The 26,847-nt window shown below is 51.0% G+C and overlaps 1 protein-coding gene across 2 annotated transcripts in view; it reads right to left on the bottom strand.

The window, feature by feature from the left end:
• The window catches only part of POLD1 (DNA polymerase delta 1, catalytic subunit), a 72,811-nt gene that overhangs the window by 19,603 nt on the left and 26,361 nt on the right, over positions 1-26,847 (bottom strand). For both annotated transcript variants that reach the window (XM_029585026.1, XM_029585027.1), the window contains exons 16-22: positions 25,363-25,476; positions 25,058-25,205; positions 21,977-22,072; positions 21,492-21,629; positions 21,034-21,209; positions 11,130-11,282; positions 9,223-9,325 (exon numbers count right to left, since the gene is read on the bottom strand). In XM_029585026.1, the coding sequence (XP_029440886.1) occupies positions 9,223-9,325; positions 11,130-11,282; positions 21,034-21,209; positions 21,492-21,629; positions 21,977-22,072; positions 25,058-25,205; positions 25,363-25,476 (928 nt within the window). The remainder of the gene's footprint in view (positions 1-9,222; positions 9,326-11,129; positions 11,283-21,033; positions 21,210-21,491; positions 21,630-21,976; positions 22,073-25,057; positions 25,206-25,362; positions 25,477-26,847) is intronic.

Genomic DNA, 26,847 nt, shown 5'->3' with positions numbered 1-26,847 from the left:
CACTATATCTGCCCTATTCCACTTATCCATACTATAGCCATCCTCTCATACTTACTCTATACCCAACCTATCCCACTCACCCACACTATGCCCACCCTATCCCACTCACCCCGACACACTATATCCACCGTATCCCATTCACCCACTCTATATCCACCCTATCCCACTTATCGACACAGACTATACCTACCCTATCCTACTTTAGGAGCCTAAAAGGTGGGTGGTAAGAGGGGCAGCGTTAGGGCAGGGAAACAAAGTTAGGTGCTTAGTACTGTTTTACAGAACTAGGAATCTAATTGCAAATGAACAGCAGGCCTAAATGTAGGAGCCTAACTTTTAGGATCCTGAATATTATATGGGATAAACACTGTGGATCCCTTAAGGCTAAAGGATGTGAATGAAGAAAAGAGAGCATGGGGGTAACTTGATGGTGGGGTGGTGATTAGACCACCTTCATCAATAAGCCTTTGTACTGCTGATGCAGCTCCATCATTGCTCTCTGCTTCAACGGCAGGGGGAAAAGGGGAATTAGATTCAGACAGTAACCAACAAGGACGCTGAATTGCAGAGTCTGGGAAAACAAATAAGCATGGGAGTAATTTGCTGATATGGCAGTTACTACCCTTAACCAATAAGCCTTGATGCTGTTGATGCAACTCCATCATTGCTCTCTGCTTCAACGGCAAGAGGTAACGGGGAATTGGACTCAAACAGCAACCAACAAGGGCCCTGACTTTGACAGTCTGGGAAACTGATAATTATAAAGGTGGCTTGTACGGCCAGTAGTTGCTACCTTAAGCTTGCTGGGCAGACTGGATGGACCATTTGGTCCTTTTCTGCCGCCATTTCTATGATTGAAAACTTAGGCTCCTAAATTCAGCTGAAAATAGGCACCTGAACCCAATTTAGGAGCCTACATTTTGGAGCTGAGCTTGTTTTGAATATCAGCCTCAAGAGGTTGTCATCAAGGTTGAAACAGGATGTAGAGTAGACAACAAAGGGCCCGGCAGGTGAAATGGATAGCAAGAATATAAAGATGGGTACCAGATGCACAGATACTGTAATAAGGCAAGCGCTGTGTGCCAAGTGGACAAGGTTCTGCCCTGACTATAGGAAAACTGGTTCTTCCCTGGAATACCACAGAATAGTCCAGACTCCTGGGTTTCGCCTCCCTGCCAGCAGATGGAGACAGAGAAAGTTTTCCTGACACTGCTACTTAACCTAGAGTGCCACCTGCCGTCCCTCAGTATGACCTGTACTCAAGTCAAGATGAGAACTACCTATAACAATAACTGAGACCCTCAACCCTCCTCAACGAGCAGAAGGGAGGCAGAGCCTCTACAGAAAACTTGTCCCAACAACATTAAGCAGAAGATCATGTAACCAAACTGCCATCATGAGCAGTCTTTACTGCATGGGTGGGGTTCTGGACTGATCTGGGGTATTCCAGGAATGAAAATTAGTAGGTAAGAAGCAATTTTCCTTTCCTGTTCATACCCAGATCAGTCCAGACTCCTGGGATGTACCCAAGTTCCCCTATACTAGGCAGGAACATAAATACCCCGCTTGCAATAAACTCTCTCCAAATCCCACCAAATCCGGAACTCAGACATCCTATCGGTAATGCCTGGAAAAACTGTTTAACGATTTCCAAGTAGCCGCCCGACATATTTACTGTGAAGAAACCAGCTGGCACTCAGCCCATGAAGTTGCCTACACTCAAGTCGAGTGAGCCTCACACCCTCCGGCACCAGACGGCCTTTACAAATATACACCAAGCTAATGGCGTCTTTCGGTCATCTCGCAATAGTAGCCTTTGATGCCCTGCACCCCTTTCTTGTTCCATTCCAAAGCACAAAAATATGATCCGACCTCCGGAAACTATTAGTCACCTAGAGATACCTTAACAACCCCGCCGCACATCCAGCACATGAAGTCCCTTCATGTGCGGCACAGACAAATCCAAATTCGGAAAGGCGGGAAGTTCCCCTGTTTGACTAAGATGAAAGGCTGAAACCACCTTCGGCAGAAATGAGAGCCCCATTCGCAAGGACTCCCCATTCTCTGTAAATTGAAGAAAGGGATCTCTACAAGACAACGCCCGAAGCTCTGAAATGCTTCAGGCCGAACAAATTGCCATCAAACAAATCACTTTCAGGGCTAAATTCTTTAGAGTCGTCCGCTGCAATGACTCGAACCGAGCCTCACACAACACCCTCCTCACCAAATTAAGATTCCACGAGGGACACACCTTCCGCATTGCGGGCCGCAAGGGTTTTGCCCCTCGAAGAAAAACAAATCACAGCCAGATGAGAGGCCAGGGACATTCCCTGCACCTTGCCCTGAAAACAGCCTAAAGCCGCCACCTGTACCCGGAGGAAATTATAAGCTAGACTCCTCACTAGACCTTTTAGTAATGAGGTCAAGGGATAGGAAATTGAAGCCTGAGTAGGCCCTACACCCTGTTCAACTCACCAAGCCTAAAAAATCCTCCACACCCTAACATAAGCCAAGGATGTGGACAGCTGTCCGGCCTGCAGTAAGGTGGCAATGACATCTTCGGAATATCCCTTCTATCTCAAGCGGTTTCTCTCAAAAATGAAGCCGCAATACAGAAGCAATCCGCCTGATCCGTAAATAGGGGACCCCGAGGCAACCATTTCGGAAGGTGACAGAACCTTAATGGACCGTCCATCACCAAGTTTACTAGGTCCATGAACCACGGCCAACATAGCCATTCCGGAGCCACGAGAATCACTTCGCCCGAGTGTCTCTCTATGCATTATAGCACGCTGCTCAGCAACAGCCATGGGGGAAAGACATAAAGAAGAAACCCCAGTGGCCATGGTAGCAGCAGAGCGTCTACTCCTTCTGCTCCATGTCCTCACCTATCGTACCTCCTTGGCGTTTTGTCTTGAAACCATCAAGTCCAACCAAAGTGTTCACCACCTGGCCCAATCGAGAAGCATCGCTTCCTCTAACAGCTTCCATTCTCCAGGGTCCAACTTTTGCCTGCTGTGAAAATCCTCCTGCATGTTGCTCACCCTGGCTATGTGAGACGCTACCAGAACTGCCAGGTGCTGCTTCGCCCAGTAAACCAACAACTGAACCTCCTGAGAAACTCTCTCTTTTGGTCTCTCCCTGTCGGTTGATATAAGCCACTGTTGTTACCTTTTGTCTGACAGAACTCGCACTGCCTGACTTTGTAACCATGGCAGAAAGGAAAGCAAGGCTAAGCGCACCGCTCTCATCTCCAACCAACTGATAGACCACAATGCCTCTTCCTTTTGACCACTGACCCTACGTGATCTGGCCCTGACATATCACTCCCCGACCGGAGAGGCTAGTGTTGGCGGTCCCTGCACAAATGCCCAGGGAACTAGATCTAATGTCAATGCCATAGACCCCAGGACCTGCAACTAATTCCAAACTCTGAACACCTTGAGTCACAAAAGGCAGCAAACCTGATTCTGCAGCTTCACCATCCTGTCCTCCGTGAGAAAACCTTGTCAATCCTGGCATCAAATCGAGCCCCAAGGTATTCCAAGGATTGGGATGGCATTAGATGGCTCTTCACTAGGTTCACCACCCAGCCCACAGCCCTCAACCTCTCTAGGACCTGCTGTACCGCCAGCTGACAGAGGTCCACTGATTTTGTCCGAATGAGCCAGTTTTCCAGATATGGGTACCAGCACTTCTTCCTTCCGAAGGGCTACTGCCACCACCACCATCACTTTGGTGAACGTATGGGGAGCTGTCGTCAAATCGAAAGGAAAGGCGCAAAAGTCAAAATGGTCTCCCAGAAACATAAACTGCAGGAACCTCTGGTGCTCTTGTCCGCTTGGGATATGCAAGGTCTAGTGACTCCAGGAACTCTCCCTCGCAATCTGCTGCTATGACCGAACGTGTCTCCATAATAATCCGTGGTACTTTGAGGGCTGCACTGACCTTCTTTAAATCTCAAATCCGACTAATGTCCCTTCCTTTTTTGGGACCATTGTGAAGGCCCCCGGTTCCTTGACCAGGAGTATCTCGGGTTGGCTTTCGCCCACTTTGAAAGGACTGGGTTCTGCTGAAAGGCCTCTGTTCTGCTGACATTATCTGTCCCAGATACTTCACCAGCTGTACTAATCCTCCCTAAACATGACTTTGAATGGGAGGGCTCCTAGCTGAGACTTTGATCAAACATCTGCAGACTAGTTTGTTAACCAGAGAAGCCGCCTGGGCGAAATTGCTGACATCATAACTCTGGAGGATGTCCTAATCAAGTCATACAAGGTATCCACCACATAGACACTACTGCTTCCAAGCGCTCTGTCTGCTTCATGGAGGACAATGACTCCTTCCAGGTCAGATTCCTCCTGGGAAACCTTGATCCCAAGTTCCTTAAGGACATAAGGAATTAAGAGCCAAACCTCCTCCTTATGAAAGAGGTGCACCACCTTAGGGTCATCCCCTTCAGCTACCCGGACCTCTTCCAGACCTTCATCGGGATCTGCCCCATACTGCATTGCTTCTGCACCTGGAGCCTGCTCATCACCTTCAGAATCCTCTGACTCATCCATGCTTCTCTTAGGAATCTCTGGTTGAGGGGAGCGACCCAAACTGCGCCGAAGGCCTGTGGATTGCTTCCTCTTTGCCAGCCTGGGCTTCTTCTCCAGCCAAGAATCCTTGGTGGACCAAGACTGGGGCCGAGAACAAACATCTCCTGATGCCTTTTTTGCATAACTAAAACAAAATCCGCAGAAAAGACCTGCGAATCCTCTGAATCTGGCTCCAGAGGATCTTCTTAAATGCCAGAGCCTCCCTGCACTCCCTGGGGCCAGGTATTGCCGACGATAGCTAAGGTGGGGATTCCTCTGCCTCCCCCGCTGATGCTGCAAGGGATTCCAAAATGGCCACTGTTCTCATGCTGACGGAGAAAGTCTCAGCACTAGACACAGACACCCGCGGGGCTCGTTTAGTCTTTGGTCTAGCGCTGGGCTCCCCTGAAGTGCTTTCCCCACCAGAGATGCACTCCGCACACAAACCGCCCTGAGAGAGCCGAGACTGCGAGTCTCCACAAGAGTGGCACTGATTGCTACACCATGCCCACGTGGTCCAATCGGCACGCTGCTGCAATCTCCCGGTTACCTGAGCCTCAGAACAAACTTGCTGGGTGAACAGCTCCGCCTCAGCGAACGAGCTCCTACCGGCCGGGCACCGCGATGCCCTGCGAGGCAGCACTTTCCCTTTGAACTTTATTTTTAAACAAAATTTTACTGCTGCCACTAGCCTTGGTACAGCAAAGGAAAAGTAATACTTCCCTGCGCAGCCAGGCCACCAAATGCAGAGATGTCAGCGGACCAACGCGGTCTCGTGGGGGATGAAGGATCTGGACTACCAGATATACACTCCCATGGGATCTAGGACCGAGCCACCACAAGGGTCACCAACCCCCCTGCTCGTCCACTTCAAACCAGGGGAGATGGCCCCACCAGGCAACTCCCTGGGAGGAATTGTTGATTTATCATTGTCTTACTGAGGGACAGTAGGTGGCACAATGGGTTATGTACAGTGTCAGTGAAACTTTTCTCTGTCTCCATCTACTGGTAGGGAGGCAAAACCCAGGACACTCGACTGATCTGGGGTATGAACAGGAAGTTCTGGCATTCAGGCAGCAGAGGGAAGAGTCTCTGCCTTGCAATGTAGGGAAAGGCGTGGTCGAATAGCCAAGCCTCTGGGTTTGTTTTTCAAAAGGTGAGGTAGGAGGTCTCAAGCTGTAGGAGTAGCGCTGTCTTGTTCCATACTTTTGGGGCACAGCAAGTGAATGCACGAAATCTCGTACAAGCTAATCTGGCCAAAGCCAGTGCAGATAGGAAGACCACCTGGGAGGATCAGAGCTCCCTCGTGGGATCGCAGAAGAACAGAACTTGGGAGAGATGATCAGGGGCCTGTTTATTCACACTCAAAGGCAAAGCAGAGAGTTTTGAATTTCATCCTATTTTTAACCAGTAGCCAATGTAACCGACACAAAATTAGTCCTGTATGGTATCTGCCCCAATGAGAACTACCTTCTCTTACACACTGCTATGCTGGGTTGTCCATGCTATCCTGACTGGTGTAAGATTCTGCAGTGTCCTGCAGTCCCTGGCAGCAATAGGCTTTCATTTATGTCAGCCAGGACTAAAGGAGGAATCCAAAATGAAACTTGGTCTAAAGAAAATGTTAAAACTGTGATGTCCTACGAGTGGTTAATATTGTGAAATGTTACTGGTTATGGAGCCAGTGCCCTGGGCTACCAGTATTTCCTCAAAAACAACCTGGAGGAAGCTGGCTGGAAACTCGCCAGAACTTTATAGTCTTGACCAGGAAGTACAGTAAGGCAGTCTGTAGGAGAGATCCTGTCCCACACAGCTTCATGTGGACAGACTGTCAGCAAACCTCTCTGGCCACTGGCTACTTAAGTCAAGCTTGCTTAGGTAGTGATAACTGTATAAATGCCTGCTGCTTTTCTTGCTTACTGTTTACAAGTTGAATCTTTAAATGGTCATGGTACCTTGTTTTTCTTAATAAATGTCTTAATTTGTTAGCTCTGTGTCTGTGATTGCTCAATGTCCCGCAGAGATGAGTTGATGGAAGATCCCAATAGTGTTTCTTTGTGCTTGGTCTGGGGAGTAATTTCTGGGAACTGTATGAGCCCCTTAGTCTTGTAGGTGTTGTGGCATCCCTATAAACCACCAGACTGCGGGGCAGTGTACTTGTCCAGTGGCAAGTGGGAACCCAGTTGATGGCCAGAAGGTTGTCAGTGTAGAGGTACCTAGTGCTCAATTGCAAGGAGGGCCTGACAACGCCAGTTTAAGGCTACAGCAATCAAAGCATCTGCATTGCTTCTGCCCACATCACTGTTTTTACATAGAAAGAATGGCTACTTGCTGCTTCTTCCACCCTGCCGGGCTTATAAAAAGCTGCTCGTTTTGCATCTCCACAGCAGTTGACACTAAAGGGGGATAGGAGTGCCTGAGCGCTGAGACAGGAGCAACCAGGTGAGGGATGTATTTACAAATGTCTTTGCCACAAAATGTGTGTATTTGTGTGTAGTGGGGGAAGAGGGGAGGGGGCAGAGAGAGTGGCCTTCAAATCCTATACTCTAATTTTCAATATCATCAACAACATTTACCCATGCTTATTAGGAGTGACACTTCAACAGTCCCCACCACAAAGAGCCCTAAGATCACAAAACAAAGGACGTCTAACAGTGCCTTCTACTCAGAACACACACCTAACGCAAATAACAGACCGAATGTTGTCCACAGTGGGCTCCAAGTTGTGGAACTCTCTCTCCCAGAGTCTTTACGTCCGATAACAGAAAGAAGCAGTTTCAAGCGAGAACTGAAAACTTGGCTCTTTAGAAATGCATATGATTTAATGTAAAATACCACTATGCCGATTCTCAACGGCAATGCCAGAGACAATAGCAGCGGAGAGAACAAGTAATAATTGAAGTAAAGTGCAATGTTAGCAGAATCAAAATTGGTATGTACTACTGTGTTGACCTACAAAATAAAAATGAATATGAACTAGATTATATAGTTGCCATTGCGATATTGTAGAACATGTATGTATATGAACTAGATTATGTATTTGCTATGGTGTTAACCTGGAATGTGAATGTTGACCCACAGTGTGGGATTGTTGTCCAAGAATATGAATTCTGATCAACCGCTGTGATCTTCTTTTGGAACGACGGTATATAAAACGCTTAAAATACATAAATAAATACATATACTTACATTTTACATTGCACACTACGCCCACACAACTTCTCTCACACAAGATACTCACCCACGTCCAAGCACAATGTACACATACTCTCTCACACAAAGCAAGCCTCACTGGCTCTACACATTTACCGTCTGGTGCACACAGGTAGCCGCACTGCGTGTTGAGAGAGTCTGCAGTCACGGCTCTCACTGGTGAGAGTAACTTTCTCTGAACTTAGAAATAGCAGAAGTGAGAGCTGGTGCCTGGCCTCATTCTCCTCTGCCATCCAACAGCTGTAGGTCCCCCTCACCAAATGCCCCATGCCCTGCCCCGCTGAGAGCTGGTAAGGCACCACTTCTCTCCCCATCTCACTTATTCCCCATGGGGCTGTAAAAGATTCAGAGGAACCCATCATTCCTCCCTTTCCCATGGAAAAACCCATTCCCCTCCCACCACCCCAAGAGGACACAGGAAGAGCCTGTCACTCTCTCCCAGAGCACAGGGCAAGAAGGAGCAGCAGCAGCAGCAAGCCGTAGGCCCCGGGCCAGCAGGGGACAGGGCCCAGGTTTCTACTTTGGCTCTCTCTTCTCTGATGCTGCCTGGGCAAAAGGCAGACAATGGGCACATGGGACTGAAGCAGAGGTGGGAGGGAGCAGATCTCCCTGCCATCGTACTCTCCCTGCTGCGCTACTTCCACAGGAGCACCCAGCACGGGCTCAGCTCATGCACGCACTCTGGCTCTCTCCAACCTCAGCCAACAGTGCCATGTCCTCCCCCCAGCCCTCAAGATCCAATGCCTTGCCCCGCCATTGCTTGCACCCCAGAGGCGATCTCCATGACTTTCAGTCCCAATCCCAGCAGGCCTCCGGATTCAACTCTCTTACCCCCAATTCCGCTTTCCCCCATCCCCATAACTCCCTTGCCCAAAGTCCTCGCAGCCTGTACACTTCCCATGTGTGGTCCCTGCCCTGCCACGATGTGAGCAGAAGGTAGACAGCATGGGGGGGGGGGGGGGGCAGGGGGGCGGAGTCAGCCCTGACCATGTTCACAGGCCCCTTCAGGCTCCAGCGTGGGAGGCAGGGCCTGTAAGCACGAGAGGGGGGGCTAACTGGCTTCTCCTCACAGCACAGCCAGAGCAGGGCTGCTGCCAGCGGCAGGGAGGGGATCAGACATTAGAGGGGGCGGTGGGAAGGAACTGGAAGCCCACTGGGAGGAGGAACATAACTATTTTCTAGAGCTTCCTGCGCAAGGCCTGTTACAGCTGAGCCCCTGGATGTCCTTCAGCGCTGTCCTGTTTCTTGCAGGCCCGTTCAGATCTCATTTAGGGATTTGTATTATCCCCTTCCACCTCCTCCCTTCCCGAAGATCCAGATACAAAAGGAGAGGAGTTGAAGCCCCCGCCTGCCCCTGTCCTGCTGCCCGGATACTTCAGAATGGCGCTGGCTGCCCTGAGGATAAAGGAAGAGCCACGCTTCTCACCTCTGACTTCATGTAAGCCGCCACACCCTTGGCTGCGCCAATGATGACGTAGGGAACTCGGTCCCCCAGATTGGGGGCACTCCCCGGGTCTCGCTTTCGCATCCTGCAAATGGAAGGAAAGAGAAACAGGTCACGTGAGCGAGACCGTCAAAGCGACGAGGAGACTGCCAGCGACCCTCCCCCCCCCCCCCCAGCTCCACCCAACGAAGGCTGGGGGGGGAGGGGGGGAGCGCTCTGGGAACCTGCGGAGGCCACCCGATTCCAGCGCGGGCCTCTCCTCAGCGATGCCAGTGTGCGCGAGGCTGCGTGCCAGGGCCCGTAAGCCTGGGACAAAGAGCTGGCTCCCCCCCCTGAGCTCCCAATCCCACGCATCACCAGCTCGGTAACAGACAGACTGACTAGAGCAGGACACAGCAGAGCCCACCCCGGGCAGTGTCAGGCAGTTACAAGGGGATCACCAAGGGCTTGCTGCATGCCAGGGCGAGACAGGGCAGGGTCAGCTCCCAACAAAGGTAAAGAATTGGATCCCCCCCCCGTGAAATCTGTGATGTCACACCAAAACCCTCTGATGTCATATTCCTCTCCCACACGAGGTAGCTGGGACTGGAAATTAAAGCTGAACCACAGGCACCGCCGCTCACAACTGCGATACCAGCAGTTTCGGGTTTTTTTTTCCTGACTGTGGGCACTTCAGGACAGTGCTCAACTGTTACGCAAGCCGCTGTCTCTTCCCCCCCTGGAGGGTGAGCAGAGCACCAGGCCGCCTGGGACCCCCAGGGTGCCATGAGAAAGCAGCTCCAGAGCTGCGCAAGGGCCCCTCCCGACCGCAGGCAGCAACGGCAAGTGGAAAAAAAAAAAAAAAAAGTGCTGTGGGGGGGGGGGGGGGGGGGGGGGAGAGGAAGTGCATCTGCAGCACCCCATGCTGTCTCACAGGCACAGCTGCTTCTGCTGGGTGGGCCAGAGCTATTTCTGGCCTTCCCCTCGGTCACAGCTCGCTGGCTGCAGGCCGCTGCGAGGGCCCGGACCGCGTGCTAGCAGACTTCCACAGCCTACACAAGAGCGTCAATGATCCCCCTCCGAAAATAATCCTCCCCCAAAGGGAAATCCCGGCGTAGGAGAGGGCTTCAATACCGCCCTCCGAAAATACGACCATCGCAACCCGTGAAAGGGGCTTCAGCGCTCCCCCCCTTCCCAAAACGCCGCCTCAGCCTATGAAAGGGGCTTCAGTGCCCCCCCCTTCCCAAAACGCCGCCTCACCCGTAAAAGGGGCTTCAGCGCCCCCCCTTCCCAAAACACCGCCTCACCCGTAAAAGGAGCTTCAGCGCCCCCCCCTCCCAAAACACCGCATCAGCCTATGACAGGGGCTTCAGCGCTCCCCCTCCCAAAACATTGCCTCACCCGTAAAAGGGGCTTCAGTGCCCCCCCCTTCCCAAAACACCACCTCACCCGTAAAAGGGGCTTCAGCGCCCCCCTCCCAAAACGCCCGCCTCACCCGTAAAAGGGGCTTCAGCGCCCCCCCCCCAAAACATTGCCTCACCCGTAAAAGGGGCTTCAGTGCCCCCCCTCCCAAAACACCACCTCAGCCTATGAAAGGGGCTTCAGCGCCCCCCCCCCCCCCCCCCCCCCCAAAACACCATCTCACCTGTAATAGGGCTTCAGTACCCTCTCTCAAAATACCAGCCTACAGAAGGGCTTCAGTGTGCTCCTATCCCATCTGTACCTGAAAGGGCTTCAGTGCACCCCTCCTCTTCCCAAAATACCATGTCAGCCTGTAGAAGGGTTTTAACTTACCCCCCCCCCCCCCCCGCCCCGGGACACACGGTGCGCCAAGCCCCACCTCCCTGTACACACGGCACGCTGGGCCCGGTCTCCCCTCTCATCTGCCGCATAGGGCCCCCAGCCTCTACCTTTCGGCTAGCTCCACGTGCGCCTGCTTCCCCGCATACTCGTCTGCCATCCTGGTCAGCTCCTTTGTAATCACCAACTGCGAGATGTCAATGCGGTTACAGAGCAGGTCCGATATCACATCCTTGGCGTGCTCCACGGCACCCAGGGGATCTCTAAAAGGTACCAAAATTGCCAGCAAATCATAAACAAGCAAGGTGGCTAGGAGGCAGAGGCTGGACACACCGTTATTTCATGGTCAGAGCTGTTGGTTACGACACACTTGCTTATTATCACTACCCATTACACAATGTATCACTTGCTTGCTTAAGGCCCCAGGACATTGTCTTCTGTTTAGTGACTCCAGTCATTTCTGTGCTCATTCTGTTGAAGTTTTATGGTAATTTCTCTGTCACGCATGCCTGCTCCTCGTGCTGGGCTACAGAAAGCGTCTGGGAGAAGGCTCCATCACACTTTCCACTGTGACAGGCGTACGACACTCAAAATGTACTCACCGGAGGAAGGAACAGATGGAGGAGGGCATGACAAGTTCAATAAGGTACAGGAAGGCAAAATAGTCCACAGAGAACGAAAATTAAACAGAATTTGTGAAGTGGCAGGGAGGAAGGCATAAAAGAAACGTCAGAAAATATTTCTTTACGGCGAGGGTGGTGGTGGATGCCACTGAATTATCTCCCTCCACTGCAAACTGTTCACAATTCAGCTCCATGACTTATCTACGTTTGATGCCACCATGAACATGTAACCCATCCCCTTCCAAATAAAAATGTAAGCTTCTTATACTCGCCTCATCACCTCTCCTCTCTCATTACCCCATTCACTCCCTTCCACCCAATCTTCAATCATTGCACATGTTTTTATCTGTACCGTCCTCCTCCTCCTCTCCGGATCTTGACTCCACACCATATGCCTGGAATAGCCTACCTGAACGCCTGCACCAGGTTCCCCCACTTTCCAGATTCAAATCCAGCCTAAGAAATAGGAAAACTGGCTCTTACCTGCTAATCTTCGTTCCTGGAATACCACAGATCAGTCCAGACAAGTGGGTTTATGCATCCCTACCAGCAGATGGAGACAGAGAACAAAACCTTTGAGGCACTGCTACATAACCTAGAGTCCCAGCTGCAGTCCCTCAGTATTCACCTGTACTCAAGCCAAACTAGAGTGAAAACATCAACTACCCATTGTCTTCCCACTGCAAAAGTTAACAAAGGGTCGGAGCCCCATACCAAATCCAAAGGAACCAATCAACACTGGCCTCCTATAGGCTCTTCAAGTATATGCACTGAAAACTTTATCAAGACTAATTAGTTGTAATCCACACGGTCTTTCGCAACTCCTGGGTGGGTCTCTGGACTGATCTGTGGTACTTCAGGAACGAAAATTAGCAAGTAAGAACTTATTTTCCCCAGATCAGTCCAGACAAGTGGGATGTACCAAAGAACCTCTACACTGGGTGGGAACCCGAAAGACCCACTCTCCACACACTATTTCCAGCGCAAACATCCAAACGATAATACCAGGAAAAAGTGCGCAGCGAAGACCATGTTGCCGCCCTACAGATCTCCTGAGGCAACACAAGTTGACACTCAGCCCAAGAGGCTGCCTGCGCCCTCGTGGAATGCGCCCGCAAGCCCTCTGGAATCTTCTGGCCCTTACAAATGTAAGCCGAAATAATCACTTCCTTTAACCACCACGCAATAGTGCCTTTGAAACTCTGCTTCCCGTATTTGGACTTCCAAACAGCACAAACAGATGATCCAACTGCCAAAAACTGTTGGGAGACTTTCAAGTATCGTCACAGCATTCTCTGAACATCTAACAAGTGCAAATCTCTCTCCTCTGGAGATGCCCTTGACCCACTCAGAAAGGCAGGAAGCTCCACCATCTAGCTTGGGCCAAAATGAGGGCACTGTACGCAACGAAACACCATCATCCGAAATGTGCAAAAACGGTTCTCTGTAGACAAGGCCTGTAGTTGCGAGATCCGTCTAGCTTTCAAGGTGAGGTCCTTCAGCGAAGCCCATCACAACGGTTCAAACGGAGGCCCACAAAGCACCAAATTCAAACTCCACGCCGGACACAATCTGCGAACCAGCAGTCGCGAGTGCTTGACCCCCTTCGGAAACCAAATCACATCCAGATGCGAGGCCAATGACCTCCCTCGCCACTTCCCTGTCAGACATCCCAAAGCTGCTACTTGCACGCAAAGGGAATTATATGCCAGACCTCTAGACAAGCCCTGCTGTTGAGGAATATCTACTCTCAGTGGAACTAAGCCCTGTTCCCTACACCAAGCCTCAAACACTTCCCACACTCTGACATACGCCAGAGACGTGGAAGACTTCCTGGCCTGAAGCAAAGTAGCAATTACAGGCATCGAGTATCGTTTTGATCTCAAATGTCGTCTTTCAAAAGCCAAGCCGCAAGACAAAAATGATCCACCTAATCTGAGAAGACGGGTCCTTGCCTTAATAAGTCGTGCAGATGAGCCAACCTGATGGGCCTGACCACGGCGAGATCTGCACACCACGGCACTGCAGCCACTCTGATGCCACCAATATCACCCTGCCGGAATGTCACTCTATGCACCGCAACACCCAGCCTACGAGAGGCCAGGGTGGAAAGACATACACCAGAATCTTTGCAGGCCCCTACCTTTCGTCTGCAACTGAAGAATCGTGACACTTTGGCATTGCTTCACAACGCCATCAGATCCACCTGGCCCAAATGAGGTCCCAGGCCTCCTCTGACAGCTCCCATTCTCCTGGGTCCAATTGTTGCCTGTTGAGGAAATCTGCCTGTACATTGTCCACTCTGGCCGCATGCAAGGCTGCCAGCCCCTCCAGATATTGCTCCACCCAGACAAAAAGCTCCCGAGTTTCGAGAGCCACACCCTGACTCTTCATCCCACCTTGTCGACTGATATACGCCATCATTGTCACATTGTTCGAGAAAATGCTCACCATTCTTCCCTCCACCAGAGGAAGGAAACTTACTAATGCTCGATGAACTGCCCTCATTTCTAAACAATTGATAGACCAGGATGCTTCTGCTGATGTCCACAGTCTTTGGGCCATCTGCATCTGACAAACTGCCCTTCTCCAAATTGGGGCGATACAGCCACCATGAGAGACTGGACCTGGAGGGCTCCTGAAGCAGCAAAGGTCAATGAAATTCCTCTGACAACAGACTCCACTGGGACAAGAGCGCCCTCTGGAAGGGACACATGTGAGCAAATGCCCATGGGACCAAGTCCAGCATAGACGGCATAGACCCCAGCACCTGCAGGTAAACCCAAGCACTGGGAATCTGCATTTGCAGAAATCAAACTACCTGCGACTGCAATCTCAAGATTCTCTCTGCGGTCAGAAACACCTTGCCCAGCCTGCTTTCGAATCTCACTCCTAAGTATTCTAAATTCTGGATGGGGACTAAGAGACTTTTTGTTAGGTTCACTACCCAGCCTAGGGACCGCAACATCTCCATCACCCTCTGAACCAACAGACGACATTATCCCTCTGACTTTGCTTGGATCAGCCAGTCGTCCAGATAAGGCTGAACCAGGATCCCTTCCCTTCAAAGGAACACCACCACGACTACTATCACCTTTGTAAAGGTTTTCGGTGCCGTTGCCAACCCAAAAGCAAGGTCCTGAAACTGGAAATACTGCCCCAGCACCATGAACTGCAGAATTTTTTATAATCTGCAAGTATGGGGACATGTAGGTAGACCTCCGTCAAGTCCAATAAAGCTAGAAACTCTCCTTGATGGACTGCCGCTATCACCATTCGCAAAGTCTCCATGCGGAACCGCAGTACCCGCAATGACTTTCTGTAAATCAAGGATAGGACAAAAAAGTCCCCTCCTTTTTGGGGACCATGAAGTAAATAGAGTACCACCCTCGACCCTGCTCCCGACAGCACCAGAATGATCATACCCCAATGTTTGCAGACGAAGCAATGTATCCCGAACTGCCTCTTACTTGCCGTGTGACGCACAATGGGACACCACGAAAGCTTCCCTAATGGGACGAGAAAATTCTAAGGCGTAGCCGTTTCTTATCTCATCTAGCACCCATCGATCCAAGGTGATTATAGTCCACTCCTCATAAAATTGCGTGAGCCGTCCTCCGACCTCTTCCTCGAAAGAGTGGACCAACCTGGCTTCATTATGCAGATTTACTGCTTGCAGTGCCCTGGCCGGAACTATCTCTAGGTGGCCTGCGGAAACCCCAAAAAAGACTACTGTCGTCCAGATCCTGGCTTTTGCAAAGTCACTGAGGAACCCTTATTGGGACGAAAATGTCTCCTATCCCGTAAACGAGAGTGGACTGGAAAAGTCCTTTTACTGCTCTTCTTATCTTCCGGCAGCTTACTCCCCTTCGACTCCCCAAAAGATTCATCAGCTGCTCTAAATCCTCCCCAAAAAGAAGTTTCCCCTTAAAGGGAAGATTACAGAGCTGGGACTTGGGCCAAACATCTGCTGATCAATTCTGCAACCAAAGAAGCCGTTGTGCGGACATCACAGAGACCATAGTCCTGGCCAAAGTCTGGATCAAATCATACAAAGCACCTGCCACATACGTGATTCCGTCTCCAACTGGGCCGCCTGCTGCACAATGCCAGACGAGTCTGAATTCTTCTCCTGAGTCTTCTGAAACCAGCATAAATGCGCTCTCTGCATCAGACTACCAAAGATTGCCGCTCAGAGACTTAAGGCCGAAAAATCAAACATCCTCTTGAGGTGAATTTTTAGCTTCCGGACCTGAGCATCCTTCAGAGCTGTCAACCCTGCTACCGGGATGGTCGACTTCCTGGTGACTGCCTAAACCGTTGCATTCACTTTAGACAATACCAAAAGCTGTAAAGTGACCTCCATCAAAGGATGTAACTTCGCCATAGCTCTGGTGACCTTAAGTCCAGCTTCCGGGGCATCCCACTCCCAGATCACCAACTTCTTGATCTTTTTGGGCAATAGAAAAGCCTTTGGCAGACCTCTTAGGCCATCCAGCACCAGATACACCCCCCTCATTATCTGAATCATCTTAATACCCAGCTCCTTCAGGATGAGGGGAATAAGAGGTCTCAACTCTTCTTTGCGAAATAGGTGAATCACCCTTCTGCAATCAGGACCTCCTCTGGATCTGTCCTGGCCCCTTCCATTGTACCATCTGCTGGAAGATCCCCAAGGCCATTTGCAGGATCCCTTTCTATGGGATCATCCCCTGGGTCATCCAGCTCCTCCTCGGACTCCAATCCTTCCTCAAAGGATGATGAATTAGTTCCCTATGGCCGGGGACCCTTTCACTCTTTTAGACCCCTGCTGTACGCCAAGACTTTGGGTTCGCTTGCCTTTTGCACCTTTCCTGTCCAGAAAAGTCTTATGCTTTAGCATAACAAACTCCGTGGAAAATTCTTCCATCTCACTGACCTGTCTTCTGGAACGTCCTCATCTGGCATCGAGTCATCTCCCTGTCAGTCCACCCCCGCTACCTCTGCCGGAGACTGCAGGTAATCTCTAAGCTCCCGCAGTGCCGTGGGCTCTTTACCACGTGCAGCCATCCGTGCAGCCTATTGTGCAGTCTAATAGAATCAGCAAAATCCCCCGCCGGAGGATCCCTGATAGCCCCTCTGAATGGGTAAATCTCCTGCCATTTGCCGGTCCTGAGGAGGATCTCTCCCCTCCCATGGCGCACCGGCTGCAAAGAGCAGCTGAGTTAAGCCGCATGCGGTCCAAGCTGCAGGCCTGCACAATTTACCACACCCCGAAGCAGGTGCGTGCTCAGCCCCTGGTGCCATTAAGGCCAACCACACGGTGGGTAGAAAAAAAAAAAAAATTGCTGCATTTCAACAGACCACTGACCGAGCGAGTGAACCTCCCACTCTGCTCCCTGGGCAGACTAACATTCGCAGCGCTTCTCCCACCATGCCTTGCAAGTCACTATATTTTTTTAAGACACAGTTATACCAGCACAAGCTACCCAAGAGAAGAAATCTGTACTTCCCTGTTGCAGGCTGCTACTGGCTGCCTGCTGACCGAAGACCTGGGGAAGAAGAGCTCAGGAGGCCAGAGGGAACCAGGACCTCTGCTTGTCAGGCCCCTGGATGGTGCGGGCTAAAGCAGCACAGGGATCACTAACCCCCCCGCTTGCCCGTCCTGACCTGAGGGATGGTCCATGAAGCTGCCTACACCTCAGGGAGCGCCTCTTCTGATCTTATTTCTGAATCTAAGTCTAAACTTTTTTTTTTTTTTTTTTTAACAGACTGCAGGTTTGCACCTCTACCATCTGCTGGCGACAGAGAAATCCTGAGGGACTGCAGGTGGCGCTCTCGGATATGTAGCAGTGCCTCAAAGGTTTGTTCTCTGCCTCCATCTGCTGGTAGGGATGCATAAACCCCACTGGTCTGGACTATCTGGGGTATGAACAGGAACACCTCTTTGAGGCCGCTTTTAAAACCTGAGCCTTAATTTTTCCTCCTGCACACGGCCTTCTTGACTTTAACCATGTTCTACGTACCAATGTTACTAGAAGCTCTTGTAAGGCAAGGAAGGGACAATAACTTGTACAGAAGGCTCTCTATCTCTGCCAAGTCATCTTGGGTTAAAGGCTATGTGCCTCCTTCTTAAAAGAGAAGAGCCTGGAGTGAGTTTCTGTGACTCTCCTCCAATCCTGCACGTCACTCAGCTCCTACCTTTCTTACAGACATTGTCAATGGCAAAGAGGCCGGATTCCTGCAGCTTTAACCAATTAGATACAATATTTTGGGAAAAGAGTCCAAGCCACCCTACAGGAAAACTGGTTCTTACCTGCTAATGTGTCTTCCTGGGTTTTGCCTCCCTGCTAGCAAAAGGAGACAGAAGAAAAGTTTTCCTGACACTGCTACTTAACCTAGAGTGCCACCTGCAGTCCCTCAGTATGACCTGTACCCAAGCCAAGATGAGAAATAACGATAACAATAACCGAGACCCCCCTCAATGAGCAGAAGGGAGGCAGAGCCTCAATCGAAACCCTGTTCCAACAACACTAAGTAGAATCTTGTTTTGTTTAATGTTTTGTTTTGATGGCTTTCCGAATAACGGTATATAAAACTCTTCAAATAAATAAATAAATAAACAAACAAGTCCTCATTTACATACTGCCATGAACGGGCAGGGTTCTGGACTGATCCGGGGTATTCCAGGCACGAACATTAGCAGGTAAGAACCAATTTTCCTTTCCTCTTCGTACCCCAGATCAGTCCAGACTCCTGGGATGTAGCCAAGGAGTCTTTGCTAGGGGGAAGAAACACTGTATTTTGGAGACTTGAGGTGAAGCTTCTAGTCCTGCACATCTTTCAGCACGGCGGACCCTGTCACCGGAATGGAGATTTTCTTGGTCACCCCCGAAACTGAAGCATCTACCTTCGGAAGCATTAAAAGCTTGAGTATCCATCCGGTAAGAGGTACAACCCCACCACGGTCTCAAGAGTGTTGCACTGCCTGATGACCAGCTGCTTTACCAATTTGTGGAAGGGAAAGACCTTAGCTGGACTTCTCAAGCCAACCATGACAGGGTACACCCCTTCCTGGTCTGACTCCACCTGAGGAAGTTTGATGCCTAGCTACTTAAGCACATGTGGAATCAAGGGCCACAATTCTTCCCTGCAAAACCACTGGACTCCTTAGAGTCGTCCCCTTCGGTCACCAGCACCTCCTCCAGATCCTGATTCAAAACGCCTTGAGGGTACTCCGTCCTCGGAGACCCATCTGGTGGCACATCATTACTTTCGGCATCCTGGCGTCCTCAGACTCCTCCATGGAGCCAAGCTGAGCACCCTCCGGATGTTGGGCGATGTCTTTCTGCAGAACTTGAGTCACCTTGCAGCTGACCCTAGGTACGAGTGCGCTTCTCCCCTGCTGCCTTTCTAACCAGACAGGCTCTGTGGAGAAGTAACACAAAATCCAAGGAAAAGGCCTTTATTATCCTCCAACTCCTTCCAAGCTTCCAGCCTCTCCGCAGGATTCTGCACGGCAGGCGATAAGGGAGGAGGGAAATCCCTTGCCTCTTCGGGAGCCTCCGGTACCACCGCGACTACACTCAAGATGGCCACCGTTCCCACACTCATGGGGAAAAGGATCTGTGGCAACTCTTGATGACCTCATAGGCCTTTTAAGCGCTGAAACGGAGTCTGCACGCTTATGTGCCAAAGACGGAACCTGCCCCAGCCGAGGTGCCTTCTCCCCTAGAGATGCAGATTGTGCACAAATTCATGCGGAGAAGACAAGCGCAGGTGTCCCCACACGAATGGCAGGTACTGCCGTCATCCTTGACCGGCACCATGTGCGTCCCATACTTGCTGCCTCCTCGCTGCTCGCCATGGCAGTCTCATCAACACTGGGACCCCCAGCTACCGCCAGCTCTCACCTGTGGCTGAAGCTGAGAAACCCTTTCCAAGCCCTTTTCCAGTTTTATACCCCCCTACTTGTCGTAACCCCTCTCTTTAAGTCTGCAAAATTTGATAACCATAACCTTGAAACTATGGAGCATATGTAAAACAAAGGCATATAATCAAGATAGGTAAAACTGGAAGGAGCAAGCAGGGGAGAGTAATAACCAGTAAAAATGGAATAAGTATATTATTGTTATGCTGTTTCTACTCTTGTTCGCCTACCCCTTTTTCTGTTAATTATACTGCTCATGTTTTTACAATTGTAAAGCACTGTTGCTAATTCTCAAGTTATCTGTAAACCTGATGTTACTAAACAAACATCGGTATAAAAAAAACCCTTTAAATAAATAAATAAATAAATGAATGAATAAATAGGCTCCTATGTAAAACAATCATGGGGTTTTTTTCCTAATAGATAAATACTAAAGTACTTTCCTGAATGCGGCAGAGCAGCTGCTGGTTCCAGAGGGCTCTCCAGGGAATGGAGGAAACCGGACCACCAGCTAATCGAAACCCCCTCAGTGTCCAGGCACGAGCCAGCTCCAAGGGTCACCAACCCCCTGCTCATCCACCTCAACCTGGGAGGAGGATCCCCACCAGGGACCTAACAACCTCTGAGGAGGAAGCTCCTGAAAGAAATCCATCTTCTTCTTCTCTTTTTTTTTTTTTTCTAACTCCAGACTGCAGGTTTTGCACCATCTACCATCTGCTGGAGACAGAGAAATACTGAGGGGACTGCAGGTGGCACACGAGGTTATGTAGCAGTGCCTCAAAGTTTTGTTCTCTGCCTTTATCTGCTGGTAGGGAGGCATAAACCCAGTGGTCTAGACTGATCTGGGTATGTTCAGGAACAATGCCAGGAATAAACAGCAGAAGTAATGACAACCAAAGCTTAAAATAACGTTTGAATCATAGACACAGAGCATGGTGGTAAAACGCAGGTGAGGGGGTAACGGGGCAGTTGTGGAGGGTGGTGGTGGTGGCAGCAGGGTAGGAGGAAGGGAAGAGCAATGTAAACCGTTGTGATCTTCACTTGGAATGACAGTATATAAAATAACTAACTAAAATAAATAAATAAATAAATTCATGTCGTCATCAACCCGAAGTGGAAGAAAACCAGAGATAGTCTCTCTCCATCCAGGCAGACTGGGCGGGCCAAGCGACCTTCATCTGCTGTCACTATGTTACAATGGGCTTGGGTTCAATATGGACTCCTCTTCCCTCATTCCGTGGGCACAGCAGTGGCATCGGGACATCTAGTACTTCACAATGAGCACAGGGGAAGTTCAGGGCCCCCTTCCATCCAGGGGTATCGAAAAACCAGTGTGAGGTCAGGAAGCTCACCCCCTGCATGCCACGGGGGTGAGGCTTGTGGAAGGGGCATCCCCCGGATGAGAATCAGATGGGACAGAGACATGCTAGATATAGTGGCTTCCTAACGAAAGCCAGCCATCCCCTCCCTGAGCCGCACTACCTGTCAATGAGAATCTTCTGTAGGCAGGTGTTGATGAGGTTGGCCACCAGGGGGCAGTTGTCTCTGCGCACAGTCTCGATGCCCTTGCAGTCCATCTTGTCATGCGTGTGGGAACTGGAGGAGAAGTACAAGCCGGCATAGCGCTTCTTACTAATCAGCAGATACGGGAAGTACACCTGCAGGGAAAGGCCAAAGCACTACGAGAATCAGGAGATAAAAGAAATACACCTGCAGGGACAGAGCAGAGCACTTTACATTAACCTAGAGGTAAGGGATATTCACCTGCAGGGGCAGGGCCGAGCGCTTTACAATAACCCAGTGGTAAGGGATGCTCACCTGCATCAAGAGCACTGATAGGTAGGTGTCTGCCACCTCCAGGTCATCACCTTCAACCACGAGCAACTGAACATATTCACGTGCTGACCCAGAGGAAAAGGAACATCTGTCCCCACACTGACCTTCTCAAACTCCAGCTTGATGGGGGGCGTGAAGTGACTGGACACCCACGCTGCAGCCTCCCGTCCAATCTCCATGGCTTCTGCCACCGACTGCACCCCTAGCTTGCACATCACGGAGTCGGTGTCACCGTAAATTACCTGGAGAGTGCCCAGGAAAGACAGAGAGAGGGTGACAGGACTCTGCATATCTGAGAGAGCGCAGGGGCCACCAAGAACAAGTTATGGCCTTCTCCGAGAGAGCTGGGGACCGGCTAGCACAGAGGATGGATATTGTTGCTTAGTGTGCAACCTGCAGGACTGACCCATGGGAGCGTCACCCAGCCCCATTCCTTGGCATCAGATCTCAACTCATTGGCAAGGGTATAACCTGCAGGACTGACCCATGGGAGCGTCACCCAGCCCCATTCCTTGGCATCAGATCTCAACTCATTGGCAAGGGTATAACCTGCAGGACTGACCCATGGAGCTTCACCCTGACTCTTTACCTTGGCATCGGCTTTGAATCCGTTGGCGAGGGTGTATTTGGACTCCACTAGCTGCTTGGTCTTCTCAATCATTTGCCGTCCGAACCCTGTAACACTCTAGAAGATAAGCCAGAGAAGGCTGTCAGTTTACAGGGAATGGACTGGTTATGCCACGTAACCGGACTGCAGACGGTGACCAGTAAAGAGACTCTGTACGCTGCTTGGTCTTTAAAACAGGGCAGCATGCGTGGCAGAGAAGTAACTTTCAAAGCCCGTACTGGTCCCCAGTTCCATCTCCTTCCTTCCAGGCCCTGCCAGTTCCAGCAGAGCTGGACACGGGCTTGAGAACAAGAAATAGCCAGTGAGGCTGGTTACCAAACACCATGCCACTGGAAGCAGAGGGGCAGCCGTTCCAGTTAGCAGCTGACTGACGGAAAGATATCCGAGATGGGGGCGAGGGAAGAAAAAAGAGAGAGAGGGAAAGGCATGGAAGAGACAGACAAAAATGACAGGGCCTGAGTCAGAGAAGAGGGAAGAGACAATAAGGAGAAATGACTACTTACCTGAAAATACCCTCTCTCTCACTTTTTTTTTTTTTTTTTTTAAATTAAATGAAACTTTAAGCGGCCTCACTATCGTCCCTGCTCCCAGCACTGTCCAGCTCAATTCAGCAAAATTAAGAAAGGGAGAGGGAAAGGCCAAAGCAAAACCAGTAAAGTGAGCCAGGGAAAAGCCACTGCGGTGGTGGCCTCGTGACGGGGAGGGATCTGGACCTCCAGATTTGCACCCCATGGCTAACACGGGACTGGGTGTACAAAAGGGTCACCGACCCTCAGCCTGTCTGCCTCAATCAAACAGAGTAGGGATCCCTCACTAGGAACCCCGACCCAAAGGAAGGCCCAAAGGAATAAAAAGTTAGAAAACAAATACTGGGCAGACTAAGAAACTGCAAGTTTTTTCACCAGCCACCATCTGCTGGAGACAGAGAAATACTGAGGAACTGCAGGTGGCACCGGTGTATATGCAGCAGTGTCAGTTTTACTTTCTCTGTCGCCATCTGCTGGCACGGATGAATAAACTCAGGGGTCTGGACTGATCCGGGTACGTACAGGGAATTACTACTTACCTGAAAATTCCCTCTCTTCTAAGGAAGGCAGGCCAATCCACACCAGTGGACTATGCACTCCTACTAGCGGATGGAGACGGAGTAAAGCTGACTTGCTGACATCACTGACCTATAGCTCTGCCCAGATATCAGTCCGCCATTATCTCTAGAAAAGCCAAACTGTGGACAAACTGATTATACTTGAACATGACCATTAACAGTCAACCACTCCTGCTTCCAACCAACTGGGAAATAATCCTCCTTCAGCACCCTGGACAAGGAGGAATATTAAAATGTGAGCTATGAGTAAGGTATCTAGCTCAGGGACAGTTGAGTTTGCTGCAAGGACTCCAGGTAGCTCCTCGTTTGAAGAAATGCCTCGGATTCTTTACTCGGGAGGAACACGTCAGCATCCCGCAGCTAATGATCAGAAAAGGACTGGGGCCACTGCAGGGAATTCACTAATAATATATCACTGAGGGCATTGCAACATAAAACGCCACCACAGCTTTACATTCAGCTGGGAAAGGCCTTCAAGGCCCACGGAGCCAAGCTAGTTCCTCTCCGGAAATCTCCACTTTCTGCAGCCAGGTTATCCAGCGCCTTCACAAGCTAACAGCTCACCCCAAAAATCTTTTCTGCTTTGCATATTTGCAAACTTTCACTCTAGCTAATTTAATCAAGCCTTACTCATCCGGAACAGTTTGCTTATGGCCAAAATAACACCTCTTGAGCCTTCCACCAGACAAGACTTTGTGGCAGGTGCAAAGAGAGACAGGGAAGCAGGAAAGGCAGTACAGAGACCCCCCCCCCCCCCCACAGTTACTGCACTCTCCCAGGAGATGGGGGGGCAAGGGCAGTGCTTGTAACTGCAAGAGGCTGCCCCTCCCCCGAGTGAGCAGAAAAGCTTTCCCCGCCCCCGCCTAAATGGTGGATCACTCTGTCATGGGGATGCCGCCCCTCAAATCTCCAGTTGATGGGCTTCTTGGAGCAACAGGTTGCAGGAAGGGAGACCAACGTCCTGACCTCACCTGCAGCGGTGACACCGCATTTGCCGGCCCACCTGTGGGCTGGTGGAAAGGATATCGCTGCAGCGGGCTCGGACGCTTGTGCCACTGTGGGCTGGAAGGAGGCTGCCCCACAAGCCCACCCTTGCAGGGGGAGTGCGGGAGGAGGACAGGAAGCAGCAAAGCAGGGCAAGGAAATAACCAGATACATTGATTGCGGAGGAGAAAGAGAGAGGCAATAAACAGATACATGCTGAGAGGAGGGGGCGGGGACAGGACTGGGCTACAGAGCATAACCTGAGCCCACATGGCAGATTTCAGGAAAAAACAAGAAAGTCCTGGAAGAGGAACTAGATGAAAAAGCCCCTGCACCTTCCATCCTCCTTTCGTTAACAAGTCCCTTTTTCAAATCAGAATAAAGAAGCTGCAGGAGGGAGCTGGAACCGAGTCAAGCCCACACCCTGCAGGCCCTCAACCCCTGGGTCCCCTCTCACCCAGAGGAAGGGCTGCACTGCAGATCACTGCACACAATACCTGCCTTTCATCCAGGTGCTGCCAAGCCAGATCAGGAGGGGAAAACCGCAGAGCAGAGAGGCACACGCGAGCGGGCAGGGATCCAGGAAGAGGGGAGGGAGGAGAGAGGACACAGCCACCAGACCGGGCAAAGAGGGAGGCGAGAATAAGCAGTGTGAAACGGGGAGAGGGCAGGAAAGTAATAGGGCAGAGGTGGAGGGTGCTATGGAGACCAGAAGGGGAGCCAGAGAGAGGAGGAGGTTGTCCCTGCAGATTAGCAGAGACCACACTTTCTGCAGCTCCTCTGGCCCCTAGACTCGCCTACACCTAAACTTAGCCCCCTGCAGGTCTGGGGTAGAAGAGGAAACCTCCTGCAAACAATGCGAGGCAGTGAGGCAGGGCAGCAGGACCCTTTCCTGCCCCTCCCCCCCCTCAGATCCCACCATTCACCTGCACTTCTGCCGTGCACAGCCTCACCTGAGAGATCTCCAGGCAGGGCAGCTTGCCCACCTGGGCACCTGTGAAGCCGTATACGGAGTTGGCACTGACTTTCAGAGCCAGCTGACGCCCGTCTAGCACCTTCTGATTAAAGGGGTCTTGCTCCTTCTTCAGTTCCTCTTTTGCCCTAGTGAGGAAGAGGGGGAGCAAAATCAGGGAACAGAGAAAAGGAGCCTTCAGACCCCCCACGGCCATCAAGGTCAGCCCCCTCCCTGTCCATAGCCTCCAGGGTTGGACGACCACTCATTGTGGAATCACAGCCCCTCCCTTCTCCGCAGTCTCACCTCTTTCGAGCAATGAGCAGGTTCTCCAAGATTTCGGGGAGCAGTCCCTTCCTCACAGAGCTCTTAACAAAGTGGTCTCCAGTAGGAGTTTTGATGAAGTCGTTTGGTGAGAGACTAAAAGCAAAAGTAAGGAGACAGCACAAGTAAAATAGCCCAACAAACGGGGAGTGCGACCAGAGGATGTACTGTCATGATGTACTGTCATTAGTGCCGAGTATGAAACGAGGAAGGGAGAGGCCAGAGGCAGTACTCACTCACTAGTGCTGAGCATGAAATGGAGAGGGGAGAGGTCAGAGGCAGTACTCACTCACTAGTGCTGAGCATGAAATGGAGAGGAGAGAGGTCAGAGGCAGTACTCACTCACTAGTGCTGAGCATGAAATGGAGAGGGGAGAGGTCAGAGGCAGTACTCACTCACTAGTGCCGAGCATGAAACGAGGAAGGGAGAGGCCAGAGGCAGTACTCACTCACTAGTGCTGAGCATGAAATGGAGAGGAGAGAGGTCAGAGGCAGTACTCACTCACTAGTGCTGAGCATGAAATGGAGAGGGGAGAGGTCAGAGGCAGTACTCACTCACTAGTGCCGAGCATGAAACGAGGAAGGGAGAGGCCAGAGGCAGTACTCACTCACTAGTGCTGAGCATGAAATGGAGAGGAGAAGGTCAGAGGCAGTACTCACTCACTAGTGCTGAGCATGAAATGGAGAGGAGAGAGGTCAGAGGCAGTACTCACTCACTAGTGCTGAGCATGAAATGGAGAGGAGAGAGGTCAGAGGCAGTACTCACTCACTAGTGCCGAGCATGAAACGAGGAAGGGAGAGGCCAGAGGCAGTACTCACTCACTAGTGCTGAGCATGAAATGAAGAGGAGAGAGGTCAGAGGCAGTACTCACTCACCAGTGTTGAGCATGAAACGGGGAGGGGAGAGGCCAGAGGCAGTACTCACTCACTAGTGCCGAGCATGAAATGGAGAGGAGAGAGGTCAGAGGCAGTACTCACTCACTAGTGCCAAGCATGAAATGGAGAGGAGAGAGGTCAGAGGCAGTACTCACTCACTAGTGCCGAGCATGAAATGGAGAGGAGACAGGCTAGAGGCAGTACTCACTCACTAGTGCCGAGCATGAAATGGAGAGGAGAGAGGTCAGAGGCAGTACTCACTCACTAGTGCCGAGCATGAAATGGAGAGGAGAGAGGCCAGAGGCGGTACTCACTCACTAGTGCTGAGTATGAAACGGGGAGGGGAGAGGCCAGAGGCAGTACTCACTCACTAGTGCCGAGCATGAAATGGAGAGGAGAGAGGCTAGAGGCAGTACTCACTCACTAGTGCTGAGCATGAAATGGGGAGGGGAGAGGCCAGAGGCAGTACTCACTCACTAGTGCTGAGCATGAAATGGAGAGGAGAGAGGTCAGAGGCAGTACTCACTCACTAGTGCTGAGCATGAAATGGAGAGGAGAGAGGTCAGAGGCAGTACTCACTCACTAGTGCTGA

This window comes from Rhinatrema bivittatum, chromosome 19, assembly GCF_901001135.1.
Source record: "Rhinatrema bivittatum chromosome 19, aRhiBiv1.1, whole genome shotgun sequence".
In the NCBI taxonomy this organism is placed as follows: Eukaryota; Metazoa; Chordata; class Amphibia; order Gymnophiona; family Rhinatrematidae; genus Rhinatrema; species Rhinatrema bivittatum.
The sequence above is the reverse complement of the archived record's forward strand: the minus strand, read 5'-3'. Positions and strand labels throughout refer to the sequence as shown.